This window comes from Mustela lutreola, chromosome 7, assembly GCF_030435805.1.
Source record: "Mustela lutreola isolate mMusLut2 chromosome 7, mMusLut2.pri, whole genome shotgun sequence".
Taxonomy (NCBI): domain Eukaryota; kingdom Metazoa; phylum Chordata; class Mammalia; order Carnivora; family Mustelidae; genus Mustela; species Mustela lutreola.
The window spans coordinates 67,763,181-67,790,102 of record NC_081296.1 but is presented as its reverse complement, the minus strand read 5'-3'; the positions used below and the strand labels follow the sequence as shown (position 1 = coordinate 67,790,102).

The 26,922-nt window shown below is 42.7% G+C and overlaps 1 protein-coding gene across 1 annotated transcript in view; it reads right to left on the bottom strand.

The window, feature by feature from the left end:
- Window positions 1-1,793: 1,793 nt before the first annotated feature.
- The window catches only part of RTF1 (RTF1 homolog, Paf1/RNA polymerase II complex component), a 53,752-nt gene continuing 28,623 nt past the window's right edge, over window positions 1,794-26,922 (bottom strand). Inside the window, exons 4-18 of the mRNA XM_059181212.1 lie at window positions 26,334-26,538; window positions 19,370-19,484; window positions 18,523-18,634; window positions 11,239-11,374; window positions 10,332-10,509; window positions 9,292-9,374; window positions 8,103-8,190; window positions 7,902-8,009; window positions 7,259-7,336; window positions 6,539-6,660; window positions 6,307-6,364; window positions 5,793-5,870; window positions 5,180-5,275; window positions 4,332-4,443; window positions 1,794-4,072 (exon numbers count right to left, since the gene is read on the bottom strand). Coding sequence (XP_059037195.1) covers window positions 3,966-4,072; window positions 4,332-4,443; window positions 5,180-5,275; window positions 5,793-5,870; window positions 6,307-6,364; window positions 6,539-6,660; window positions 7,259-7,336; window positions 7,902-8,009; window positions 8,103-8,190; window positions 9,292-9,374; window positions 10,332-10,509; window positions 11,239-11,374; window positions 18,523-18,634; window positions 19,370-19,484; window positions 26,334-26,538 — 1,676 coding nt within the window. The 3' untranslated portion in view covers window positions 1,794-3,965. The remainder of the gene's footprint in view (window positions 4,073-4,331; window positions 4,444-5,179; window positions 5,276-5,792; window positions 5,871-6,306; window positions 6,365-6,538; window positions 6,661-7,258; window positions 7,337-7,901; window positions 8,010-8,102; window positions 8,191-9,291; window positions 9,375-10,331; window positions 10,510-11,238; window positions 11,375-18,522; window positions 18,635-19,369; window positions 19,485-26,333; window positions 26,539-26,922) is intronic.

The window sequence follows — 26,922 nt, the reverse complement described above, 5'->3', positions numbered from 1 at the left end:
CCCAGAGCACCTTCTGGAATCCCTAAATGTGCCTAAGCTGCAGTAGCTAAGCCCGCTGTGCAGGGCCATGAAAGTCCACCTCCAGGTTCCGCTCAGCCAGGACTGGGGCTAGCCTGGGGAGCCTTACAGAGAAGCCAGGCTGCTCCTTGGCCCTCTCACAGTGGTACTGTTCCCTCCAGCCCAACACTTCACTCCTCAAGGGAACTCAGAGGTCCCCAGTGGTCAGTAAGGTCACAGAAAAATTCTGTGCTAGGGGTTGATGGTCTCCTGGGTCCCAAGAATTGCTGGAAACTGGAACATGGGATTATCCAAGAAAAGCTCCCCACACCAAGGCCTTCTCTCCCCTCAGCCTGTGGCAGTTAGTTTTCTGTCCTGGGGTATGGTTGCCTTAGGGCACTGGATCTTGGGATCTGTGCCCTTCGACCGGACAATCTTACCAGGTTGTCCTCTGGTAAGAATCCCCTCTTTAGGGCCGGATCCCACTGCTAGTGATCCCACTGTTCCCAGCAGTCAGGCAGTGGGAGTGTTACAGAGTTGGGAGAAAAATCTCGCTGGCACAGTTGCAGGGTGAGCCCCAGGGACCCACCTCTCCCAGCACCAGAGGTGGGCTTGGACTGGGCTCCTACCATTGGAATTGTCACCTCCCCCACCTTCCCAGCTCAAAAGGGAAGTAGATCCAGGATGTTGCTTCTTAAACCATGGTCAGAAAAGTTTGAAACACATCGTCCTGTGGGGCCGTGAAGCCCTTACAGAGCTCCCTATCTTGGGAGACTGAGAAAAGGATACTAGTATTTCCTCCATGGCCTCCAGTCCCTGGGCTCCCCCTTGGCACTCATGATAAGCAGGGAACAGGAGAGCAAAGGAACTGTGCCCAGGTCACTGAAAGCTGGAAGCAGCAGCCTCTCCTTGGGGTGGGGCAGTAGGAGGGTCCTACGAGGTTCTGTTAAAGCTGGTTGGTTCCAAGTTCCAAGCCAACTGGAGGTCTCCCTGGCCCTAGACAGCTTCCAGAGAAGCTTCTGTGGAACCAGGCTGCTGAAGAGCTAAAAAGAGCCACTTTCAGGTTAGGGAGGTATCAAGCTAAGAGAAGGGGAAGAAGAGAAACCAAGCACAAGAGAGGCTCTGTTGGACTTCCAAAACATGACTCTGAGAGTTGCCACTTGGGATGCAATCCTCAGACTAAATCTGATTCCCTTGTTAAAACAGGGTTGAAAGTTTATTTACAAATATCTGTACAGTTTGAGTGACAGGTCAGGCCTCCACAGAAACAAAGAAAAAAGCATTTTGAAGGGAAGCTGTAGGCAGTAGAGTTTCCCTGCACCTGTCAGAACCAAGACAGACAAACAGAACTATACATCATGAGCTAGGCTTATGGACATTGGCCTTCTTGCTTCTTGGAAGGAAGTGAAAATGTATAAAACAGCCTTAGTTGCCGCACCCTTCAACACTGAAACCACACGGGAGGTTGGGGGGAGGCGTGGAGCAGGACGCCATGGCAGCAACTCCCCAGCCTAAGAAATATACCGAGAACTGCCGAGAAACCCCGCTGTGGGTGGGGTGGGAGACCAAGCCAACTGCTTACGTCTGGTCCAGGTCTCATCTGGTCAAGGTCTTGGTTCAGAGGCCCTGCCTCAGTGGAGATTGGAGAGGAGTCCTCGGTCCTGACTCCAACCACCAAGGAGACTCCTCAGGGGGTCCGCTGGGTGGCCTTTCTCCTGGCCATGTGCTGGTGTCTCAGGAGCCCAAGTTTCCGCAGCTGCACGTGGGGCGTGGGGGTAAAGCGGCTACAGGTGTGATGCAGTTTTAATAAAAATTTTATTACACAGCCATAATGTAATCGACACTTCTCCAAATCCAAATGATACTAAATACAGATCTACATGGTGGATCAGAATGACTCCAGCAAATTAGATGGGTTCTTTAATTTCATGTCTCTGAAAACCAGAAAGAGAAAACAGTCCAGGTTCGTCATGATAGGAGAGGTCCCAGCAGCCTCCAGGACTTCGCCGGAGTCTGGGCAACGGTTCGCGGTCTGTGATTCCACATTTACACAACAGTCTGTAAAGGCTTGCGGCCAATGGACTGTTCAAGTATAGATGATTTTAATGAGTCCACTGCCCACCTCTGCCCAACCGAACTGCAGCACAGCCACCACAGAGCTGGATTACAGTCACAGTTCACCAGGTTTACAGTCACAATACTTTTTTTTTTTTTTTTTTAAACCATCCATTGCTGCTTCGTTTTCAAATAAAAAAGTGTAAACTAAGTTAAAGCAACACCGAGGCTCCACTAAACCCAGAAGAGTCATCAAGTTCATTTTTCCGTTTACATACAACCAAAGTCTGTGATTTCCCGTCATCCCACTTCCTGACAGAAAAGTAGGGTGAAGAAGTACAGAGCAGAGCCTCTAAGTTCCTCTCCCTCTCGTGGGACTCGGCCGCTCTCAGCTGTTTCTTTAGCTTAGTTCTTGGTATATATAGTCAGCTGTACTTTGTTCTGAAAAGATTTGTTAAATGCCACTTTTATTTACACTTGGAGCTTTACACCTGAGAATGATTATCAAGCCGTCAGCTTATCTCTTTTCAAACATTTCATAAAGACATACACACTTCTTTGCTGGCTTCCCCCTAGCTGCACAACAATATATATGCTTACCATATATATAGGTACACACACACACACATACACACACACAAAACTGCACATGCTTGTAACATCTGCAACCGAGACCTTTTGGTGTTCATTCTTGCCACAGTCACATGGAATACTTTCTCTTCAAAGAAACAAAACGAAATTATCATTCCTCCTGAAACAGCAAAACAGAATCACTAGGAAGAGACAAGTACGTGGGGGTGGGGAAAAGACACAGTCTATGTGCATCCAAGAAGTTGTGGGCTGTCCCCATGGGGGGAGCAAGACACGTGCACTGCCCTGTCTGGTACTTGGCTAGGGGGGTTCCCACCTGCCTGCTGGGACACAGCCTACAGGGCAGGGACCACACGGGGGTAGGGGGTAGGGGGTGTGAGGAGTGTGTGGTGGGGAGGCTTTCTCTGAGGAGGGAGCGGAGTGGGGAAAGGGCTGTGGGGAGGGGATGTTACATAGCTACAGCAGTCAGGCCTGTTTAGTAAGAAGAATCACATTTAATGAGTTTCTTTCTTGCAGTTTCAGATGCTCAAGTACAGCTGAAAAATATCTGAAACAGCTATAGACCCATGGCAGACCGATACAAAGAGTACTGCATTTTTAAAAAAATGATAAAAAAATCCACACTTACAGACACGCACACACACACACACACACACACACACACACGCGCGCGCGCGCGCGCTCACGCTCTCTCTCTCAAACAGCCCCCCCCCCCCACAAATGTACACTTTTTGGAAACTAAATTGGATTTGAAAACCTCTCTTTTGCAGAGATGGGAAGAAGAGAAAGATGAGGAGAGAGGAAGGAGGACTGCAGGTGCCCAGTCCCCACTCCCTCCACAAGGGTCCGGGGCCAAATGGTCAATGGTTGGGTCCAAGGCAGCCCGCGGGGGAGACTGCCTGGTGCTGCTGCTGTTGCCTCCAGGGGCTCCAGCAGGAATCCCAGCTCCACGCTAATACTGAATGTGTGCAGAGTGGCCAATGAACTGTGCTGGTTTGAAAACAAAAACAAAAATAAAAACAAAAACAAAAACAAAACCAAAACAAAACAAAACAAAAAAGGGCAAACACAAATCTAAAGACATGGATAAAGCCCGAGAGCCCAGGCCCACACTGGGTGAGAGGCCCGGGAGGTGGGTGGGAGATGGTGCAGACAAGGGAGGTCTATACAGCAAATGGTTTATAGTACAGATGACTGGCAGTTCTAGAGTCTCTTCCCAGTTCTACTGCTGCTCCAGCCCAAAGAGGGCAAATCAAAGGAAAAGAGGAAAAGAGGACACTGTGATGGGGCATGCAGGGTCAGAAGCAGCAGGCTGGGTGCGCTCAAATAAGCCCTCGTCGTTTTTTGTAGTCTTCCAAGTTGAGCGATCTCCGTGGAGCCCCATCTTTGGCTGGTGGAGCCTTGGAGGTGATGGCCAAAGCCTTTGACTCTGTGGGAGAGAAGAGCCAATTGGCATCTGAGGAGACCACCAGGTCCTTTTTAGTCTTGCGAGGCACTCCTTCCGGCAGCCTGCCTGCCTGGCCCTGCTCCCTCTCAAACACGCCTGCAGCCGCGCTTACTGTGGCCTCTACAGATACGGACGAGTGGACACCCGCCCTGCCTCCCGAACACTGGGCCTCCCTGCTGGCCAAGTCCAGCCCTGATGCCTTCTGGTCCTCAGCCAGCTCCACTCCCCCACCCTCACCTACCCGAGCTGGGAACTTGTAAATCAATCTTCACATCGAAATCATGTACTTTGAACAAATCTTCTGAGAGGTCGCTGGCTGACTTAGAATTCAAATCTTTATCCTTTCCCTGACCCTGCAATGTGAAGAGAAAAACTCATTATAAAAGTATAAATGCAAGCAGACTTCAAGAAGCAGCAGCCACTAATGGTAAAAAAAGCTTTGGCTCAAGTTCATTAGCTCTCTCTGCGAAGGCCCCTTTCTGATTCCTTCTCTCAGAACAGGAGAGGCCACAAAAGGTTTCTTTTCTGAAGCCTACGACAGGAAAGGGAAGGCTCATGTCAGTGGTGAGGGGGATGCGGGGGGGAGGCTTAAGACAATAAGCCACCTTCTGACCCAAGATTTCAGAAATTCCTGGGACAGTTTGGGCTCCACAGGAAAAGATCTAACTTATGCGAAAAACTGCTTCTAAATGGGCAGTTTCTCCGTTTAACATTTTAGTTTTCAAAGAGCTTTCACCTCTACAACCATCTGATCCTTATGTGTCATCAGCTTCTCCTAATTATCCCATGAGACAGAGGATAGAGTATTACCCCCATTTTACACGTGAGAAAATGTGGTTCAGAGGTCTACGTGTCAGTCACCTAATGCTGTAATCCAGGCCTTACTTAAGTAGTGGCGTTGGGTTTAGCATTTAGGTTGTCCGACTAAAGTTCAGTAGCTGTTTATCGTATTTATCAAGAATCAGGACTGAGAATGGACTGCAAGTGGGAGGCGATGTTCCTCTGGGTGGGATGAGTCAGGTCTACGGCAGGCCGAGCATCCGGGCCAGTAGCCTTGCTCTGCGGGCCTCAGGGCAGTACCGTACTTGCCTTGCTCATTTCCTTCGGAGCATCTGGTAATACTCCAGAACCGTATTTTGCATTCAGCTGGGCCAAGATGGCAGCTTGAACAGCTGGGTCTCTGGACTGAGAGAGAGATTACATTATTTCAGAGAGTATTTAACACTCACACAGTGCTACGCCAGATTCTTTCCCATCAACCACCACTAACATGACAAGCACCACAGTAGACCCATCAGCAGCTCAGTGGGGTTTTCCTCAAGGCAGCAAAGAGCAGCAATTAAAGCTCTGAAGCCCAGCCCCAAGCTGGCCTGGCCCTAGGTGGCCCAGCCTCCACATTCCTCATGTTTGCTGCACTGGTAAACCCACCCTGACACCAGCAGGGGTGGTGGTGGGGGCAGACAGAGCGGGGAGTCTGGAAGTGTCTAGAAATCCGTGCCAGGTTTTCACTCTCGGCACGTCCTACAGTAAGATTTTAAAAAACTGAAAAGAAAAAAAAGAGGTAGCCAGACCCAAGAGTTCGAGCCATGCAAATCCCACTAAGACAACATTATTTTTAACTTCCTTATTAATCTCCTAATGGAATTCATTTTATGTCCTAGAATCTAGGTCCTGACTAAAAACGTCCTCTTTCGGCACTCACGTTAGAAACGATGGTAGGTTTGCACTGCCGCCTGGTAAAGGGATCCATCTGTTGGTTTTTCATGTTGTGACTTTCAGCCTATAACAGAGAGCGTGCATTACAGAACTGTGTCTTTTTTTTCCCCCTTGTCTTTCATTTATCCTGAACTTACGTATAAATAACAGTCTTTTCAAGGGCTAAAGAAAGTCAAAAGTGGTCTATCATCGTCTTCCCTTCAAGACCAGAGCAGATATGGGGGCAACAACAGAACGAAAGCAAAAGTCGATAAAGATGAACACCTGCGGAGCAGAGGTTAAGGGATGGGGAGGGTAAGATGGGCAGGAGACTACTGCTTGTCGTCATCAATCGATCAATCTTATGGGTCTGTGTGTGCACCCAGAGCCCGTGTATGTGAAGTGTACATGTTAACGTCAGTAATTAAAAAAATAAAAGGGAACAAGATGTACAGAAGATTTCCTATCATTTTATTAATTAAAATTGTTTTCAGTGATCTAAATAAAGTTGTCTTACTCACCACAAGGGCCTTCTCAGACTCCACAATGTTCCACTCCCGGTTCCGCTGGTTGATGTAACTATGGGGGAGTAAGAGGGTGAGTCAGTGGGCTGTGGAAGAAGGGAGGGAAGCCCTTAGCCCTGACCCTGGAGCCACATGGAGCCAGCGCTGCACGTGCAAGGCCACAGGCTGGCCTGATGATTGTGGCAAGGTCCGTGCATTCAGAATGGGAGCCCAAGGTTCTGTAACATACCTGATGGCGGATATGTTCTTGGTCCGCTGGCGGTCCAGGGCCTCTGCCCGCTCCTCCAGCTCATTCAGCTGGTCTTGGATCTGTTTGGCCTTGTCCTGATCCCCCAGGTCCTCAGCCATGGCCTGCACACAGAGAGATGTGTTTGTTTTTGGCTATGACAGGCCTTGTATCATCTCTCCCCTTACTTCCAGCACAGGCAAGACAGCTCATGTGATGAACAAATGACAGGAAATATGAAAGGACACTGAAAACAAACTTTACAAATGCAAGGTATAATTCTTATTATAGTAGTTAACACCCTGCCATAACCTATCTGGCCCGGGGCCCCTGCTACAGGGATGTGTAACACTGACCTTAGAACTCAGGCCCCATGGGGCTCACTGACCCTACCAAGGCTCACCCTCCATCCTGATGTGAAAAATGGAAAGCCACCCACCTCAGCTGGGCATGGCAACATCATTTGTTCAGACCCAGTGCTGAGAGGACCCTGGCTTCTGTCTTATTACACACAAAACAAAAGGGACTAGGAAAGTAGAGGGAATGGAACAGACACAATTTACAGAAAGAAATATGGCCAAGGGATGGTGCCTAGGTGCCAGGAAGGCACAGTGTTGCTTCCTCTGGAGCCCAATCCTGCCACCACTAACTGAGCAGGGGATGAACAAGTCTGATTTTCACATCTTACAGGACAAGAAAGGAGATTCAAGTGCAAGTCCTCACCTTTTCCTTTAGCAGCTGAGTCTTCTTCATAGCATAGTTGGGTGGAGCTTTCCTGAACCTTTCCTTCTCTTTCACAATCTGTACCAGAGAGGAGATACCAGCAGTGAAGTATTCCTACACTACTTCTGCAGACAGGGTAAGTGAGCCATTTTGGAGGCTAGCAGCTAGTTAAAAGGGGGCTGCTCTTCCTATAGCAGTGTCAAGCCCCAGAGAGACAGAGCGAGTTCATTCCAAGGAATACTATGCTGCTTCCAGGGTCACGGAGATTCTTCTGGCACAGTCTGAAGGAAAATGCACCAATAAGCAGCAGCAGCCCAAGGACCTGGTACTGTAAGGCTAGCCACTGTCCAAGAGAACAGAGATCAAAGAACTTTACCAAAAGGTTTTAGAGAAAGGAAACTCTTGAAGGACCAAGCCTAGCAGAATACAGATCCCTGAGCTTGAAGTACACTTTGTTACTCTAGGACTTCAAATGAGAATGTACAGAGAACATCTGGATAGTAATAGCAATATTCTCTCATCCTTCTGCAATAGTAGCACAGATAAAAACGCCCAGATACGGGGAAAGGAAAGAAAGTTACGATCTTCTTGAATACTGGTTCTTACTGAAAATCTCCAGTCTCTGGGGCACTAGGTTTCTTACCTCTTCAATGTCCTGATCATTGAATTTATAATTAAGAGCTTCTTTAATAGACAACTCCTTCTTATTGATTTCATCTAGAGTGGGCAACTGCATGCCAGCAGAGAACATCTAGACCAAAACACGACAAAAGGTCATTAATAAGAGATTCTGGAAACATTCTCAGAGTTTTCACAAAGTGCTAGGTGCCATCTATCCACTTACCGCTTCTTTCCATTTCATGAATTCGCTTTCAGTGAATTCCTGGTTTGAGACAAATTCTAGGCGGAACACTCGTTGGTCGTTGCCATGCCTACATAAAAAAGAGACAGCATCTCCAAGAATGGGTATGTTACCTGCAGCAGCAGCAAGGCAACCCAACCAGACTGTGAACCACCCATCTCTGTGGTTCTCAACCCTGGCTGACGTTTAGAATCACCCAGAAAGATCTGTAGAAATTCTAATGTGAAAGCACCACTGTAGTTCAACCGAATCAGAATGATGAATTAAATAAACAATACCTCCCAGGCTGTTCTAATGGGCAGCCAGGATAAAGAATCACAGCTAGGACTGGGGAAAAAATGCACCTGGCCAGTGCTTCAAAAGCCCATTTACCATAAAATTTGTCACAGTTATCGGGCAGCAAGAGTATGAAATATTATGAAGATACCTGAATGACAGGGAAACTCCATTCCCTTGAGAGAAAGCACTTTGCCTTCTGACTAACTCCTATGGTGCCAAAATTAAGTGAGTCAGTGTCATTCTCCTAGGGATAGTCACTCTCTGCATGTCATGGTCACTGCCTACCCCAACTGGCTCTTTTAAAACAGACCAGGAAAGATAATGGGGACAGGAGTGGAGACCACAGAGACCAAATGAGGCCACCGTACAGCCGAATCCATCAGCTGCTACCTGCAGTGATCCTGGCAAACTGCTTCTACTTCTTACACTGGATCTCTAGAATTTTCAGGCTCCAAGAGGACAGGGATTTAAGTGTATCTACTTTGTTTTTGCCTCTATCCTGATGCCCAGAACAGTGGCATGTAGCAGGTACTCCGTAAGGATCATGTTACTGAAGAGGAAACCAAGTCCTGAAAGGTGACTTGAACTGTCAAAGGTCAGGTTAGTGAGGGACAGAGCCAGGACCAGAAGCAAGCCTCTTGACCATGGTCACCAAGGACATGCCCGCAGGGCTCTGGGTGGCAGGGAGCTCCCAAGCTGCCTTCTTCCTTCTCTGTGTCCTCCCACTTCTTGTCCCAGATCTCCCCTACCTTTCCCTACAGGTAAAGGAAGAATAAGCTTCCCTCCAAGTTCCCTCTAACAGGAAATGCCCCACGGGGCAAGTATGGCAGCCCCATTAGGCAGTGCCGGTGGGCAGCAGGAATAGAAGCCGTCCTAGCAGAGCCTCCCCTACCGTAGCTGTAGCCCTTTGTTTGTCCTGGTGCCACCGAGCTGGTAAACCTTGGCGGTTTCCACAACGCCTGTGATTTCAGCCACCTAAGTGAAAGGACAGTGAAGCCAGTTAAAAAGAGACCCTTTCAGAGCTCTCCACCGCACTCCCACCTAAGCTGTGGATGAGTGACCCTGCACTGAGAGGACCCCACAGCTGCCAGGTGCTCTGGGCCCCTTCCTCAGGTTCAGAACTCGGATGGCCAAGCACCAAGAGCCCCGAACACAGAGTGAGCAAGCGCCAGGAGAGGCGGCAGTTAGCCTGGTGCGGCCATCAGGAGCGTCCCCTCTGACTTCATTCTACCTTACTAAGGGGATGTGCTTGGGATCTCAGAGGTCACTTTTATAAAGCAAGTAAGAAGACCACAGAAGTCAGTTTCTGTTTGTCAAGCTTTCTGGGACACAGCATGGCTGCTGGTCCTCACAGAAGGAGGTAAACACATATTAAAACCGTACAACCCAGGCTAAAACAAACAAAAAGAAAAGGAAAAAAAATAATCAAACAGCTATGTTCCAGCCATTCAGATCATAGAGGCAGTGCCAGCACTCACAAAACCACCTCTATTAGGTTGGAGGGTGGTTTTCGGTGTTTTTGTGTTTGTTTTTAAACCTCAATATAATTCTGCTTCAGAAGTCATTCAGTATGTAACATGGAAATTTTTCATTTATTTATTTTTCAAATGAACAAAGCTTCCAGATTATGTAACTCCCAATGAATACTCCCTAAATGTCTCTCTCCTCATTTTTACATGAAAGGAAAAATAAAGAGAGTTATTCTAAATCTAAACCCCCCGCCACTAGGCTCCAAAGACTCCTTCTGGCAGCAGGTCATGCACGATCTCTGGTTACCTCAGACTGTCATTATTCTACAGGCATCTCAATTAGAGTCTATTTTCCCATCAAATGGTAGCAGAAAAGTGACAGACTTGTTCAGCAGCTCCTACTCCCAGTCAAGAATCATTATATTTAAAACATGGACAATTGTCCATGGAAAGAAACACCAACCCGGTAAACTGGTTTGCTGTTGTGGTTTCCAATGCCAATCCGTACAAAACATCCTGTGACCGTTTTAGCAAAGAAGGGCATGTGACACCAACGCTCTAGCTTATGCCGTGATAATCGAACCCGATTCAATTCCTCGGGTAAGGAGACTGGTTGTGATTTGGGAGGGATCTCTTCTTTCCTGTGAGGAATAAAGGGTAATGGGAAAAGTGTTCCTCATAAAAACAGACCAAGGGGTGCCTGGGTGGCTCAGTCGGTTAAGTGTCCCCGACTCTTGATTTTGGCTCAGGTCATGATCTCAAGGTTGTGATATCTAGCCCCATGTTGGGCTCCACACTGGGCATGGAGCCTGTTTAAGGTTTTCTCTCTCCCTCCCTCAGTCCCTCCCCACCCCCAGCCTCCAGCATGTGTTGTTTCTGGAAAAACCGAACAAAACAAAAAACCCCACAAACAAACAAAACAACAACAAATCAGATCAAGATACAGAAATACTACCGACTTCTTAACACTTAACCAAAGTACATGGGATTAACTGTAAGAGAAATAAATGAAGTCATAGGAAAGAGTGGTAACAGAACCCTGCTCCTATGAACTGTCTTCAGTGAGGCTGTCATTCCAGATAATCTACCAGAGTAAGAAAAGTAATGGAAACTTCAGGCCAGTCTGAGGGTGACATGAAGTCAGGGCCTACCTGCCAGGCCCAGACAAAATGCCCAGAGGTGCAGGCTAGGAGCCAAAGGCAGGAGCACATGTTTGGACTGGTATGTTAGGGAACTCAGCTCTACGATTCAGGGTACTGAACTAAATCGAAGTTCACCACCCAAACAAGAAGACTTTGGAAACTACACTAAGTTTCTCCCCAAAGAACCCACCTATCCTGACTATTAGACCGAAATATACACAAGCTTACTCCTCTTCTTCATCAGATGATGATGTTCGGGATGAGCGGTCTGACTTTTCACTGGATTTGTCATCCTCTTCCTCTTCCTCATCATCAGAGTACACCTCACTGGTCTTCAATGGCTGTTTTTTAGCGAGGAGCTCAGCTAAAAAGAAAGGGGAAATGCTTATCCACATTCTCTCAATAAGAAACTGAAACATCTTCTATGCTTGAAAAAGAACCAGGACATGGGAAGGGACTCAACAGACAGCCCTATCCTCTCTGGACTGCACAGTGATCACCGGGGTTACAAAAAGAACCGAGTTAAACCGGAGTTAAAAACATTCAGGCGGGGCGACTGGGTGGCTCAGTTGGTTGAGCGACTGCCTTCGGCTCAGGTCATGATCCTGGACTTCCAGGATCGAGTCCCGCATCGGGCTCCCAGCTCCTTGGGGAGTCTGCTTCTCCCTCTGACCTTCTCTCTCATGCTCTCTCTCACTCATTCTCTCTCAAAGAAATAAATAAAATCTTTAAAACAAACAAACAAAATTCAGGCACCAACTGTCGATCTTTAATAGACAAAAAAGGGCTGGAAGCTTATTGCTAAGTGGGCAGAAAGGGTTGCCAACTCTAATGAGTTACCTATGTTACACTCCAGATGTTTGAAGATGGGCAAGAAAGATGGGGAAAATTTTGTGATGTCTTCAGAGAGTCTTGGAGAAAAACTTTATTTGCAATTTAAAGCACTATCTGAATTAGCAGAAGACTGAAAACAATGCAAATATCTGCACAGGGGAGTGGCTGAATCACCTCTAGTACATCCACTTAAACAGAGTACTATGCAGCTATGAAGGGACCAGGGTCACCTGAGTGGTGTAGTAGGTTCACTTGGTTGGCACTTGGTTTTGGCTCAGGTCATGATCTCACAGTTGTGGGACTGAGCACCAGGTTGGGCTCTGCACTAAGCACTGAGTCTGCTTTAAATTCTCTTTTCCTCTCCCTCCAGGGCGCACACTCTAATAAATAAATGAATAAAATCTTTTAAAAGATCTTTATTTTAGCAAGAGAGAAAAAGAGACAGCGAGAGAGAGCAAGAATGGAGAGGAGAGGGAGAAGCAGACTCCCTGTGAGCAAGGAGCCCAACGTGGGGCTCAATCCCAGAACCCTGGGATCATGATCTGAGCCAAAAGCAGATGCTTAACTGACAGCCACCCAGGCACCCCAAAATAAATAAAATCTTTAAAGAAAAGAAAAAATGGAATGAGTCATTACACTACATCCTGAGTTAGAAAATGTTTTTTAGAGGGCCAGTCAGTAAATATTTTAGGTTTGGGCTTCATGTGGTCATTATTTCAACTATTCAACTTTGCTGCTATAGATAAAAAGCAGCTACAATTATGAAACAAATGGGCATTGCTGCTTTCCAATAGAATTCTATTTCAAAAACAGGTAGTTTAGGGGCACCTGGGTGGCTCAGTGGGTTAAAGCCTCTGCCTTCAGCTCAGGTCATGATCCCAGGGTTCTGGGATCGAGCCCCACATCGGGCTCTCTGCTCTGCAAGAAGCCTGCTTCTCCCTCTCTCTCTGCCTGCCTCTCTACCTACTTGTGATCTCTGTCAAATAAATAAATAAAATCTTAAAAAAACAAAAACAAAAACAAAAACCCAGGTAGTTTAGAGGCGCCTGGCTGGCTCCGTAGGAGAATGCGACTCTTGATCTCTAGTCACGAGCTCAAACCCTACAATGGGTATAGAGATTACTTAAATAAAATAAAACTTAAAAAAAAAAAAAAAGTCATTGGGACGCCTGGGTGGCTCAGTTGGTTGGACGACTGCCTTCGGCTCAGGTCATGATCCTGGAGTCCCGGGATCGAGTCCCGCATCGGACTCTCAGCTCCATGGGGAGTCTGCTTCTCTCTCTGACCTTCTCCTCTCTCACTGTCTCTCTCTCAGGTAAATAAATAAAATCTTTAAAAAAAAAAAAAAAGTTGGGACGCCTGGGTGGCTCAGTTGGTTAAGCAGCTGCCTTCAGCTCAGGTCATGATCCCAGCGTCCTGGGATCGAGTCCCACATCGGGCTCCTTGCTCCGCAGGGAGCCTGCTTCTCCCTCTGACTCTTCCTTCCACTCTGTCTACCTGTGCTCGCTCTCACTCACTCTCTCTCTGACAAATAAATAAATAAAATCTTTAAAAAAAAAAAAAAAAAGTCATCTACCAATCACTATGTGATATAAAAACTAAGGAGTGACCTCTAGGATCTGTGGTTAAGTGAAAAAAGCAATGTAGAGGAAAGTATGCATAGTGAGCTACCATTAATCTTAAGATGGAAGGTGAATCTGCCTCCTTTCATTTAAAAAAAAATAGGATAGGATACGATATAAAAAATTTATTTAAAAGGTTGCCTGTTACAGAAGGGAGGCTGGGGATGAAATAGAAAGGTATAGATACTAAATCTCTTTGAATATATCTTCTTTAGGACTTTGATTTGGAAACTTTGTTTTGTTTCATTTCGTTAAGTAAGATTTTTGTTTCCTTAAAGATCTCAGGGTCCATGAGTTCAAGCCCCCTGTTGGGTATATATGCGGGAAATGGTAAGTCTTTTCAAAAGCAGTGCTGAGAAAACTGAACATACCATGCGAAAACAAAACAAAACAAAACTTAGCCCCTTACTCTACACTGTATATGAATCAAAGACCTAAATGTGGGGCATCTGGGTGGCTCAGTCTAAAATGTCTGACCCTTGATTTTGGCTCAGTGATCTCAGAGTTGTGAGATGGAGCCCTGGACAGGGCTCCAAATAAGATTCTCTCTCCCCCTATCCCTCTGCCCCTCCCCATCCTCTCTGTCTAAAAACCAAACCAAGCCAAATCAAACCAAACAACCAGCCAACCAAAACCAAAAAACAAAGACCTAAATGTAAGAGCTAAAACTATGAAACTCTTAAAAGAAAACATAAGGGAAATGCTTCACAACACTGAATTTGGCAATGATTTCTTGGATATGACACCAAAAGCATAAGCAACAAAAGAAAAAACATTAAGCTAAATTGTACTTCATCAAAATTAAAAACTTTTGTGCAATGAAAAGATACTAGCCAAGAGTGAAACGAAACCTACAGAATGGAAGAAAATATTTGCAAATCATCTATCCGATGAGGGATTAATATTCAAAATATTTGAAGAACTCAAAATTCAACAACAAAGAACATGATTAAAAAAAAAACACAGGTCAGGGCGCCTGGGTGGCTCAGTGGGTTAAAGCCTCTGCCTTCGGCTCAGGTCATGATCTCAGGGTCCTGGGATCGAGCCCCACATTGGGCTCTCTGCTCAGCAGGGAGCCCGCTTCCTCCTCTCTCTCTGCCTGCCTCTCTGCCTACTTGTGATCTGCCTGTCAAATAAATAAATAAAATCTTTAAATAAAAAACAAAACAAAACAAAAAAAACCCACACAGGTCATGATCCCAGAGTCCCGGGATCAAGTCCCGCATCAGGCTTCCAGCTCCATGGGGAGTCTGCTTATCCCTCTCATGCTCTCTCTCATTCACTCTCTCTTAAATAAATAAATAAAAATCTTTGAAAATACAAAACACAAAATGGGCAAAGAACTTGAACAGACATTTCAGCAAAGAATGATCAATAAGCGCACGAAAAGATGCTCAAAGCCACTAATCACTAGGAAGATGCAAATCAAAATCACAAAGAAATACCACTTCATTCCCGGAAAGACAAGTCTTGGTAAAGAGGTGGAAAAACTGGAACATTTATACTTTGCTGGGGGGAATGCAAAAATACCTCTTTGGAAAACAGTCTGGTAGTTTCTTTTGTTCCTTTCTTTTCGTTTTAAAGATTTTATTTATTTGAGAAAGAGAGTAAAGGGAGAAGGAGGCTCCCCAGCGGAAAGGGAGCCCAATGCAGGATTCGATCCCACGACTCTGGGATCATGATCTGAGCCCAAGGCAGATGCTTAACCTACTGAGCCACCCACCAGGTGCCAGTCTTATAGTTTCTCAAAGGTCAAATACAGAGCTACTATATGCCTTAACAATTTCACTCCTAAGCAAATACTCAAGAGAAATGACAACATATGTCTACCCAATGACTTATATGCAAATGCTCACAGTAGCATTATCTGTAATCGTCAAAAACTGGAAAGAACCCTAATGTTCACTGGCAGGTGAATGGATAAAATAAACATATACATCCACGGATGAATTAATACATATTACAACATGAATAAATCTAGGAAATAGTATGTACTTTTTAAAGAAAATATTAAGTGAAATATGAAGTGTCTAGAACAAGCAACTCTACAGAGACAGAAAGTCAATTACAGGTTGCCTAAGACTGGGGGATGACAGGTCTCGGGGCTGGGGGCAGTGATGGCTAAGGGATACAAATTTTCTTTTTGGAGTAATGGAACATTCTAAAATTTATTGAGTTTTATCTCACAGCTTTGTGAATATACTAAAAGCCACTGCCTTGTATACTTTAAATGAGTAAAGAGTATGCTACCTTTGTCTTTTTCTTTTCTTTCTTTTTAAAGATTTTATTTATGTATTTATTTGTCAGAGAGAGAGAGCGAGCGAGCGAGTGCACAAGCAGGGGAATCAGCAGGTAGAGGGAGAGGCAGGCTCCCTGCTGAGTAGGGAGCCCAATACGGGACTTAATTCCAGGACCCTGGGATCATGACCTGAGTTGATGACAGATGCTTAACTGACTGAGCCACCCAGGCATCCTGCTACCTTTGTTTTATCTCAATAACGCTGTTATAAAAAAAAAAACAAAAACCTTTTCCCTCTGATTCCGAAATGGACTTATCAATATGGAACTCATAAGGGTAAAAATTTATCCTTAAAAAAGAAAAAAAGAAAAAAAAAGCTAGCTGTACTGAAAGGCTTAGAAGTAGTAGCCAACCCAGTAGCATGAGCCCTCCTTATGTCTGGACTATGGTGTCTAGTAACAGTTTCTCATAAAAAGGTTCTTTAGAGAAATGGCAGATTCAAAATCCAGAAAGCAAAGAAACTAATGACTACTGAGGTCTCACATCAAAAGGACTCAGGCTAGTGACTGAAGATGGTACAATTTGAGAGTCAATAATAACTGAAAGGGACTAAAATACACAAAAGGATGTTTAAATCCATGAGTTCACATGATATTCAAAATAAACAAATAGGGGCACCTGAGTGGCTCAGTCACAGTTAAGCCTCTGCCTTCAGCTCAGGCCATGATCCCAGGGTCCTGGGATCTAGCCCAGTGTGGGGACCCCCTATTCAGTGGGGAGTCTGCTTCTCCTCCCCCCCCACTTGTGCTCTCTCTCTCAAATAAATAGACAAAATCTTTAAAAAGTACATACATATGCACACACACACACACACACAATAAGCAAAGAAACAACAGAGGTCACATTTGGAATCTGCTAAGGTACTATCTTATTCTTTTGAAAACTAGTAATAAAAGGTTAAAAAAAAAATCCAGCATTTATTCTGCCTTTTTCATACAAAATGTACCTAATGATAACTAAATAGCTGATGAGAAGTTTCTTTTTATGAAAAGTAAATCAGATAATAAATGAAGAATGAGGGATTAGAATATCACCATTCTGCAACTCATAATGAATTAAATGATCCAGGTAATGATTACCAATGGCTGCTGGGATAGAACATATTACTATTTCCCAATTCTTCATCCTTCTCTGTACCCATGCCCTTTGCCATGTGACTCAGGAGTCCTCCCAGCCATTAACAATGGGCTTGTCATATGACTGCTTTGGCCAATGGAATATGCAAAGAGCTGACACCACATGTGCCAATGTCAAGTTTAGGCCTCAAGAGTTATCTCGCATTTCTGCTTGCCCTATTACCTTCCTACGATCACCAGGAGAAGAATGTGCCTGAGGTATATTGGTCTGAGAAGGGAGAGAGACAGGTGTAACAGGGAGAGAGACTGCTGGTCCCAATCTGCAGCCTGGAGACTATCCCAGCTAACATACATATGAGGTAACCCACTGCTCAACTGCAGATCCACAAGCAGGAGCAAAGGCGTATTTATGAGTTTGGAGCAGTCTTTTCTTTGACGTTATTGTGGCAAAAATAAGTGACAGAGCTGGTAATATCACAAAATGTGAAAGGTATTATGTGTTTCCTAATGGAAGTATACATCACAACCTAAAACCTGCCACATAGAAACTGAAACAGAAACAGAACAAATCCGAATGTGTCCAATTCCCTAGCTCTAACTACAAATTAGAGAAAATTCAAGATACCAGAGAAACACATTCAGCACCTCTATGGGATGTACCCAGCATCTGAGAAACTATAAGATGGAGAACCTCGTTTCTTCAAAATAAGCTGCAAGGGGAATAAAAGAGATGAACAGGAAAACCTATACAGATTAAGTAACTTTGGGGACATACTAACAAATCACAATGTGTGGATTTTTTTAAGATTCTGATTTGAACAACCAAATTAGTATATTTTAACTATACAACTAGAGATATCTGAACACTGGCTAGATATTTCATAATATTAAGAAAGTCACTGTTGGGCGCCTGAGTGGCTCAGTGGGTTAAGCCGCTGCCTTCGGCTCGGTTCATGATCTCAGGGTCCTGGGATCGAGTCCCGCATCGGGCTCTCTGCTTAGCAGGGAGCCTGCTTCCTTCTCTGCCTCTCTGCCTACTTGTAATCTCTCTCTGTCAAATAAATAAATAAAATCTTAAAAAAAAAAAAAAAAAAGGAAAGTCACTGTTACTATTTTTTAGATGTGATAATGATACTGTAGTCACGTTTAAAACAAAAGTGGTTATATTTTCAAGACATGTACAGAAATATTTATGGTTGAAATACAGTGATGCTGTGCTTTACTTCAAAATAACCCAATAAAAGAGGGGAATATAGATTTTTTTAAAAAAAAGATTTTATTTATTTATTTGACAGAGATCACAGTTAGGCAGAGAGGCAGGCAGAGAGAGAGAGGAGGAAGCAGGCTCCCTGCCGAGCAGAGAGCCTGATGCGGGACTCGATCCCAGGACCCTGAGATCATGACCTGAGCCGAAGGCAGCGGCTTAACCCATTGAGCCACCCAGGTGCCCCAAGGGGAATATAGATTTAACAAGACTGTTTATGAGTTGGTTGTTGAGGCTGGATGACAGGTTCATGGAGGTTCATTATACTATTCTCTGCATGTGTTTGGAATTACCCATAATAAGGATTTAAAAAATAAAAAAGAGCTTATAAAAGGGGGTGAGAAATGTAACTAGGTACCAGAGCATCAAATCATATGATTATAGAGACAAAGTAGCCATTACATTTTCCCCACTGACCTGTTCTGTTCTTCCGTTTTTCGCGCTCTGCTTTTAACTCCTCCATGGCTTGAGATTTCTTATCTAGTTTCTCATCCCGTTTGGAACGCCGTTCCTTGTTGTGGGATGTTACCTGCGAAGGGAAAAATATGTAGGATGGCTCTTTTTATTAACAGCCAAAGACAACATTCTTTGTACCTAATAATCATTCAGTTTTCCAATGGGAATCTATACAGGCTGCAGAAACTGAAACTTGTTTAGGGGAAGCGAGCATCCTCTAGTGGACAAAGTGGAGAGAGCACAAAGTCAACTCCTGTCTTACCTGGCTAATAAACAGAAAGCCGAAGAATTATAGGAATAAGCACTTTCTGGAAGGCCACCCTAGATGGCTCATATTTGTGGATATTTTTAACAAGATTTCTATGATGAATGCAGAGATGATTAATTTTCTCAGCTGCATTTATTACCAAGTCCAGGATGACACACACCTGAGTAAACCTCAGAATTAATCCAGCTACCTGGGATAGGACGTTTATCAACTTTCCCTTAAGGAATGCTCACACACCAGTGAGTTGTTTTTTAAAAAGCAGACTTGGAAAAAAAAAAAAAAAAAAAAAAAAAAAAGCAGACTCGGGTGAAGAATTCCTAAGGAATGAGCATGGCTAATGGTGAAATGGTAGGTCCAGAGATTGGTGAACCTATGAGATAAAGACAGTATGTCTTGCATGAACTGAACTAGGCTGATTAATATAAAACCATTTTTTTTTTCCTAAATAAAACCATCTTTTACACACACACACACACACACACACACTCTCTCAAAACTGAGGTTTATTTTTTGGATAACAAGGAATACTGAATTTCCTACCTGAGATTCTTGAATCTGTGTCAGTTTTTTCTTTTCCTGCTCCTCTTCTTGCTTTTTCTTTTTTTCTTTCTTTTCTTTCTTTTTGGCTGTTTTTAGTTTTTTCCTGATTTCAAATCTGGTTAAAAGATATTTGTTTGGTTTTTAGATGGCAATGAAGTGTTAACAAAAACTGATTTCTATTAGATAGGATAAAGGAAGTAAGTAGGGGAAGCAGTTGAATGTCTTGGTTTCCTGCAAGAAACGCCAATGTACCTTATAGGTACATTAAAAATATTGAGCGTAGGGGTGCCTGGGTGGCTCAGTGGGTTAGAGCCTCTGCCTTCAGCTCAGATCATGATCCCAGAGTCCTGGGATCAAGCCCCACATCGGGCTCTCTGCTTCTCTTCCTCTCTCTCTGCCTGCCTTTCTGCCTACTTGTGATCTCTGTCTGTCAAATAAATAAATAAAATCTTTGAAAAAAAAATATTGAGCGAAAGTATACCAGAAGTACTTGAATGCATTAAGCTGGGACAAACTTAAAATGACAGAAAATAGGGCGCCTGGGTGGCTCAGTGGGTTAGGCTGCTGCCTTCGGCTCAGGTCATGATCTCAGGGTCCTGGGATTGAATCCCTCATCGGGCTCTCTGCTCAGCAGGGAGCCTGCTTCCTCCTCTTTCTCTCTGCCTGCCTCTCTGCTTACTTGTGATCTCTCTCTGTCAAATAAATAAAATCTTTAAAAAAAAATGACAGAAAATATTCAAGATACTATTGTACTCTGTTGGTAACACACAGCTCTCCTTCAATCTTAACATAACAGAAAACAGTTGATTTCTGGATCAATTGCAATGATGTTCCATTAGAAACAGAATGAAACTACAGAGAGCCACTGTTCCTTTTTTTTTTTTTTAAAGATTTATTTATTTCAGAGAAACAGAGAGACAGAGAGCTAGGGAGAGGGGCAGAGGGAGAGAGAGAGAATCCCAAGTAGACTCTGCTCTGAGCTTGGAGCCTGACATGAATTTGCTCTCACAGCCCTGAGAAGCTCAAATGACTGAGCCACCCATGTGCCCCTACTGTCACATTTTTTAAGCTGGTCAGGACAAAGCCTGTGTATCTTAAAAACACATTCTTGGGACGCCTGGCTGGCTCAGTTGGTACAGCATACGATTCTTGATCTCCAGGCTATGAGCTCCAGCCCCATGCTGGGTGTAGAGATTATTTAAAAACAAAATCTTTAAAACAAAAATTTAAAAAACCACCACTCTCCATCTTTCTTCATTAGGAAGAATGCCTCCCCCCTTCACCTCCACACCAGCAAACACAATGAATAAATATGCTGTGAATAAATACACTATTTTCTTCAACAAATGCAATCTAAGCTCCTTCCCTATAATAAAAATCAGGCTCTTATGAAACAAAACTGTTTTGGGAGGCATGAATTCAAGGTACATTGTGGAAGGAATACAGGAATATAATAAACATTAAACTCTTTTCATAACACTTTAAAATAACCCCAACTATCTTTTTTTTACTTAATTTTTAACAATACACAAGTCTCTTTTGTTATATCCTTTACATTCATAATTAGGGTTGTTAATGTACTTTTGTAATGTGATATATAGAAGCAATATTAATGAATTTCTTAAAAAAACACATAAAAACATTAAAGAAAAAACGCCCACATAAAAACATAGTCCTAAATAACCAATGGGTCAAAGAAGGAACCACAAGGGAAATTAGAAAATAATTTGAGGACTGAAAATGAATGCACAACATAATAAAACTTATAGGATGTAGCTAAAGTAGTGCCTAGAGGGAAATGTATAGCTATAAATGCCTACATTAAAAAGGAAGATAGGGATAGCTGGCTGGCTGGCTGGCTGAGTTGATAGAGCATGTGACTTTTGATCTCACGGTTGTGAGTTTGAGTCCCATGTTGGGTACAGAGCTTACTTTTTAAAAAAAAAAAAAGAATATTTTGAATCAGTAACTTAACCTCTACCTTAACAGAGTGGAAAAAGAAGAGCAAACTAAATATAAAGCACGCAGAAAAAAAGAATTAATTACAGCAGGAACTAACGAAAACACAGAATAGCAAAACAATAATCGATGGAACCAGAAGTTGTTTCTTTGGAACGATCAACAAAACGGACACAACTTTGTCTAAACAGGCCAAGAAAAAATGACAGAAGATTAAAATTACTAAAATCAGGTATGAAAGAAGAGACATCACTATGGACCTTACAGAAACATAAAAGATATCATAAGGGAACACCCTGAACAATTATATGGTAACAAAGTAGGTAATTTGGATGGAATGGAGAAAATCTCAAGAAAGTGACAAACCACCAAAACTTACTCAAGGGAAAAAAAAAAACACAAAAAAAACACCTATAAAAATCTGGATAGACCCATAATAAGAGATTGAAATAGTGGTTTTAAAACTTCCTACAGAGAAAAGCTTATGCCCACATGGCTTCTGTGGAGAATTTTCCTAAACACTTAAGAAAGAACTAACACCAATTCTTCCCAAACTCTTTCAAAAAAGAGAAGAGGAAACACTTTTTAAATTATTCTGAGGCCAGTATTATCCTGATAACCAAAACCAGATAATGACATTACGAGAAAAGTAAGTAAAGAAAACTCAACAAAATAGCAGCAAATTAAATCCAGCAACTTATAAAAAACTGGATATACCATCACGAAGTAGGATATATCCAGATATGCAAGGTTGGTTCAACATAAGAAAATCAATGTAATATAACTATTATTAATAAAGTACAAAAACCTCAAAATTATCTCAACAGACCCAGAACAAGCATTACACAAAATCTAACAACTGTCTTGATAAAAACTCTCAACAAACTAGGAATAGAAAAGAATGGGGTGCCTGGGTGGCTCAGTGGGTCAAAGTCTCTGCCTTCGGCTCGGGTCATGATCCCGGGGTCCTGGGATCGAGCCCCGCATCGGGCTCTTTGCTCAGCGGGGAGCCTGCTTCCTCCTCTCTCTCTGCCTGCCTCTCCGCCTGCTTGTGATTTCTGTCTGTCAAATAGATAAATAAAATCTTAAAAAAATAAAAGAAAAGAAAAGAAAAGAAAGAAAGAAAGAAAAAACCACAGCTAATGATGAAACACTGAATGCTTTCCTCCACAGATTAGGAACAAGACAAGGCTACTCTCACCATTTCTACTCAACATCATACTGGAGGACAAGAAAAATAGAAGGAATCCACATTGGAAAGGAAAAAGTAAACTTTGTCTTTCTTGTAGCTCACATGATCTTATGCATAGAAAATCTTAAAGAATCTACTAAAAACTATTAAAACTAATAAATGAGCTCAGCAAGGTTGGAGGGGGCAGCATCAATATACAACAATTAGGTGTATTTCTATATACTTAACAAGGAGCAATCCCAAAAAGAAACAAAGAAGGCAATCCAATTTATAATAGCAACCAAAAGACAAAATATTTAGGAATAAATTTAAAAAGTGCTAGCCTTTTACACCCCAAACTGGAAGACAAGTGTTCAAAGAAATTAAAAAATACCTAAATAAATAGAAAGATAACAGGTTCATGGATTGAAAGACTTTACTGTCAAAGTGGCAATACTCCCAAATTTAATCCACAATTTCAATAAGAATCCCAAATGCCTTTTTTGCTTTTGCAGAAATTGAGAATCTAATACTATTATGCATATGGAAATGTAAAGGGCCCCCGGTAGCCAAAATAATCTTTTTTTTTTTAAGATTTTATTTATTTTGACAGAGAGAGATCACAAGTAGGCAAAGAGGCAGGCAGAGAGAGAGGTGGAAGCAGGCCCCGCGCTGAGCAGAGATCCTGAAGCAGGGCTTGATCCCAAGACCCTGAGATCATGACCTGAGCCGAAGGCAGAAGTTTTCAACCCACTGAGCCACTAGGTGCCCCGCCAAAACAATCTTGAAAAAGAAAAACAAAGTTGGAGTACTCACACTTCCCAAGTTAAAAACTGACTACACAGCTACAGTTAACAAAACTGTGTAAGACAAACATATACATAAAAGGAATAGAATTGAGAGTTAACAGGGGCGCCTGGGTGGCTCAATGGGTTAAGCCGCTGCCTCCGGCTCGGGTCATGATCTCGGGGTCCTGGAATCGAGTCCCAAGTCGGGCTCTCTGCTCAGCGGGGAGCCTGATTCCCTCTCTCTCTCTGCTTGCCTCTCTGCTTACTTGTGATCTCTCTCTGTCAAATGGATAAATAAAATCTTTAAAAAAAAAAAAAAAAGAATTGAGAGTTAACAAATAAGCATAAATATATTTTGTGTTTATAAAATATATAATTATATTATATATATATAATGTTTATAATATATATAATTGATTTTTGACAAGTGTGCCAAGACTGCAGAAAGAACAGTCTCTTTAAGAGCCACAGAGACAGGGCACCTGGGTAGCTCAGTCATTAAGCGTCTGCCTTTGGCTCAGGTCCTAATCCCAGGGTCCTGGGATCGGGCCCCACGTCAGGCTCCCTGTTCTGCAGAAAGCCTACTTCGCCCTCTCCCACTCCCCCTGCTTGTGTTCCTGCTCTCCCACTCTCTGTCAAATAAATAAGTAAAATTTAAAAAAAAAAAAAAAAAAAAAGAAGTCACGGAGACAACTAGATATTGAAATGCCAGTAATAAAGCTGGATCCCTACCTCACAACACATAAAAAATATGATCTCAAAATGGATCAAGGATCTGAAATTTTAAGACTCTTACAAGAAACCGTAGCGGTAAATCTTCACGATCTTGGATTTGGCATATTCTCAGATATGACATTAAAAGCTTGAACAAGAAAGGGAAAAAATTATACTTCATCAAAATTAAATATTTTTGTGTATCAAATAATACTACTAAGAGAATGAAAAATATAACCTATAGAATTAGAGAAAATATTTGTAAGTCATATATTTGATAAGGATTTGATAAGCAGACTATACAAAGAACTCTTACCATACAACAGCAAAAAAGACAAATACCCCAGTTAAAAAATGGGCAAAGAATCTGAACAGATGTTTTTCCAAAGATATATAATTGGTCAACAAAGGTATCATAAGCGGCTCATATTGTGAGTCAACAAGAAAATGAAAATAAAGACCACAACGAAATACTACTTTATTTCCACCAGGGTAGCTATTATCAAACAGCAGGGAAAATAAGTGTGGGCAAGGATGTGGAGATACTAGAACCCATACACAGTGCTGGTAGATGTGCAAAATGGTACAGCTGCTGTGGACAACAGTTTGGTTTCTCAAATAATTAAACATAAAATTACCATATGACCCAGCAATTCCACTCTTAGGTCTATATCCAAAGGAACTGAAAGTAAGTACTCAAACAAACATTTGTACGTGAATATTCACAGTAGCAAAAGGTGGGAACAACCCAAATGTCAATCAATAGATGAATAAACAAAATGTGGTATATACATTTTATATACAAAGAAATATTATGTAGCCATAAAAAGGAATGAAGTACTGATGTGCTATGTGGATGAAATACTGAAATGTGCCAAGCGAAAGCAGCCAGTCACAAAAGACTACATACTGAATGATTCCATTTACATAAAATGTCCAGAAATAGTCAAATCTGTAGAGACAGAAAGTAGATTAATGGTTGCCTAGGGCTGGAAGGCTTGGGAGGAAATAGAAAATGACTACTAGTGATACAGGATTTCCTTCCAGGGTGTTAAAAATGTTCTGAAATTTATTGAGATAAAGAGCTTTGTGAATATATAAAAGCCACTGAATTTTGCACTTTAAATGGGTAGATTATGGTATGTGAAATGTATCTCAATGAAGCTATTTTAATAAGTTAATAGCTTATTATTTACACAATATGCTTACATGTATCATCTCACTCAAGGCTTATAATAATCCCAAGGAGGAAGCTGAGGCAGGAAAAAGGTAAGTGACTCATTCAGATCACCTGTCCAGTGAGTCTGAATTGAGCCTAGACAAATGTCAGGTTTTTTTTTCACAAACAAACTACCTTTAAAACTACCTGCATCCACCTTAAAATAATTTTAAGTGAAATAAATTTTTTTAGTCTAATAAATTTAAAAATAGGTAAATAAAACCTTCAGAACTGCCTTCTTAAAAAAAAAGATTTTATTTATTTATTTGACAGAGAGAAAGAAATCACAAACAGGCAGAGAGGCAGGCAGAGAGAGAGGGAGAAGCAGGGCTCTCCCCAGAACCCTGAGACCAGGACCTGAGCCGAAGGCAGAGGCTTGACACACTGAGCCACCCAGGTGCCATTCTGAGAACTATTTATTTCTAGAGGAAACAAACATGTTTATTTTTACTGTGAGATTACGTTATGAGATAAGGAAGAAGTCTGGTCATTTAAATATGGCAAAAGTAATTCAGAAAATACTGAAGTGGGGTACTTGGGTGGCTTAGTTGGTTAAGTGTCCACCTTCAGCTCAAGTCATGATCTCAGGGTCCTGGGATTGATCCGTGTGTGAAGCTCCCTGCTCAGTGGGGAGCCTGCTTCTCTCTCTCCCTCTGCCTCTGCTTTCTCTGTTAAATAAATAAGTAAAATCTTAAGAAAAAGAAAGAAAGAAGAAAATACTGAAGCAGCTTTTGACTATCAAAAGGGCAATTTAACACTTAAGTTTTCAAAAAAAAAAAAAAACACAACAACAACAACAACAAAAACTATGCTGGAAGGATACTTAACTTAGAAATTTTAAGAAGGGGGTGCCTGGGTAGCTCAGGTCATGATCCCAGGGTCCTGGGACTGGGCCCCACACAGGGCTCTCTGCTCAGCAGGGAGCCTGCTTCCTCCTCTCTCTTTCTGTCTGCCTATCTGCCTACTTGTGATCTCTGTCAAATAAATAAATAAAATATTTTAAAAAAGTAAAAAATTAAAAAGAAAAAAAAAAAGAAATTTTAAGAAGTTTCAAGTCTTGAATTCTGGCTCTGAATATGAATTTTATCATTAAGGAATTAATTACAACATTACCTTTTTTTCAACACCTCCCTCTTCTCTATGCGGTTGAACAGTTCTTGCTCTCTCTCCTTCTCTGTCATCTGCTCCAGACGGGCCCGGTCTTCCTCATCGCCCATGAGGTCTTCCCCATAGCCATCATGGAACTCTTCATCTTCTGAGGATGAGTCGGAATCTGAACTGGAGGAGGAGCTGTTGCTGTCAGAATCTGACACCTCACCTACAGCAAGGCCCAAACATAAGATTAGAACATGTTACTGAAGCCTGAGGCCACAGAGATGACCCCACAGTGTTGATAATCATTGCCACCCCTCCTTGTATTCAAGTAAGCTCTATGCCCCACACAGGACCTAAACTCGAGACCCTGAGATCAAGACCTGAGCTGAGATCGAGAGTCAGATGCTCAACGGACTGAGCAACCCAGGCACTCCTCAGGCTCATAATTTCTTAAGTTAACCAATTATTATCATGAGGGATGAAAAATGGTGACTTTCAACAAGTTCTTCTATATCTATTAGTTGGCATTTAAAATATTCAATGTTTTAATGAGTCATTACACTGGTGAATTCTCAATGAAACTGGATCTTGACAGGATAAAGGATGA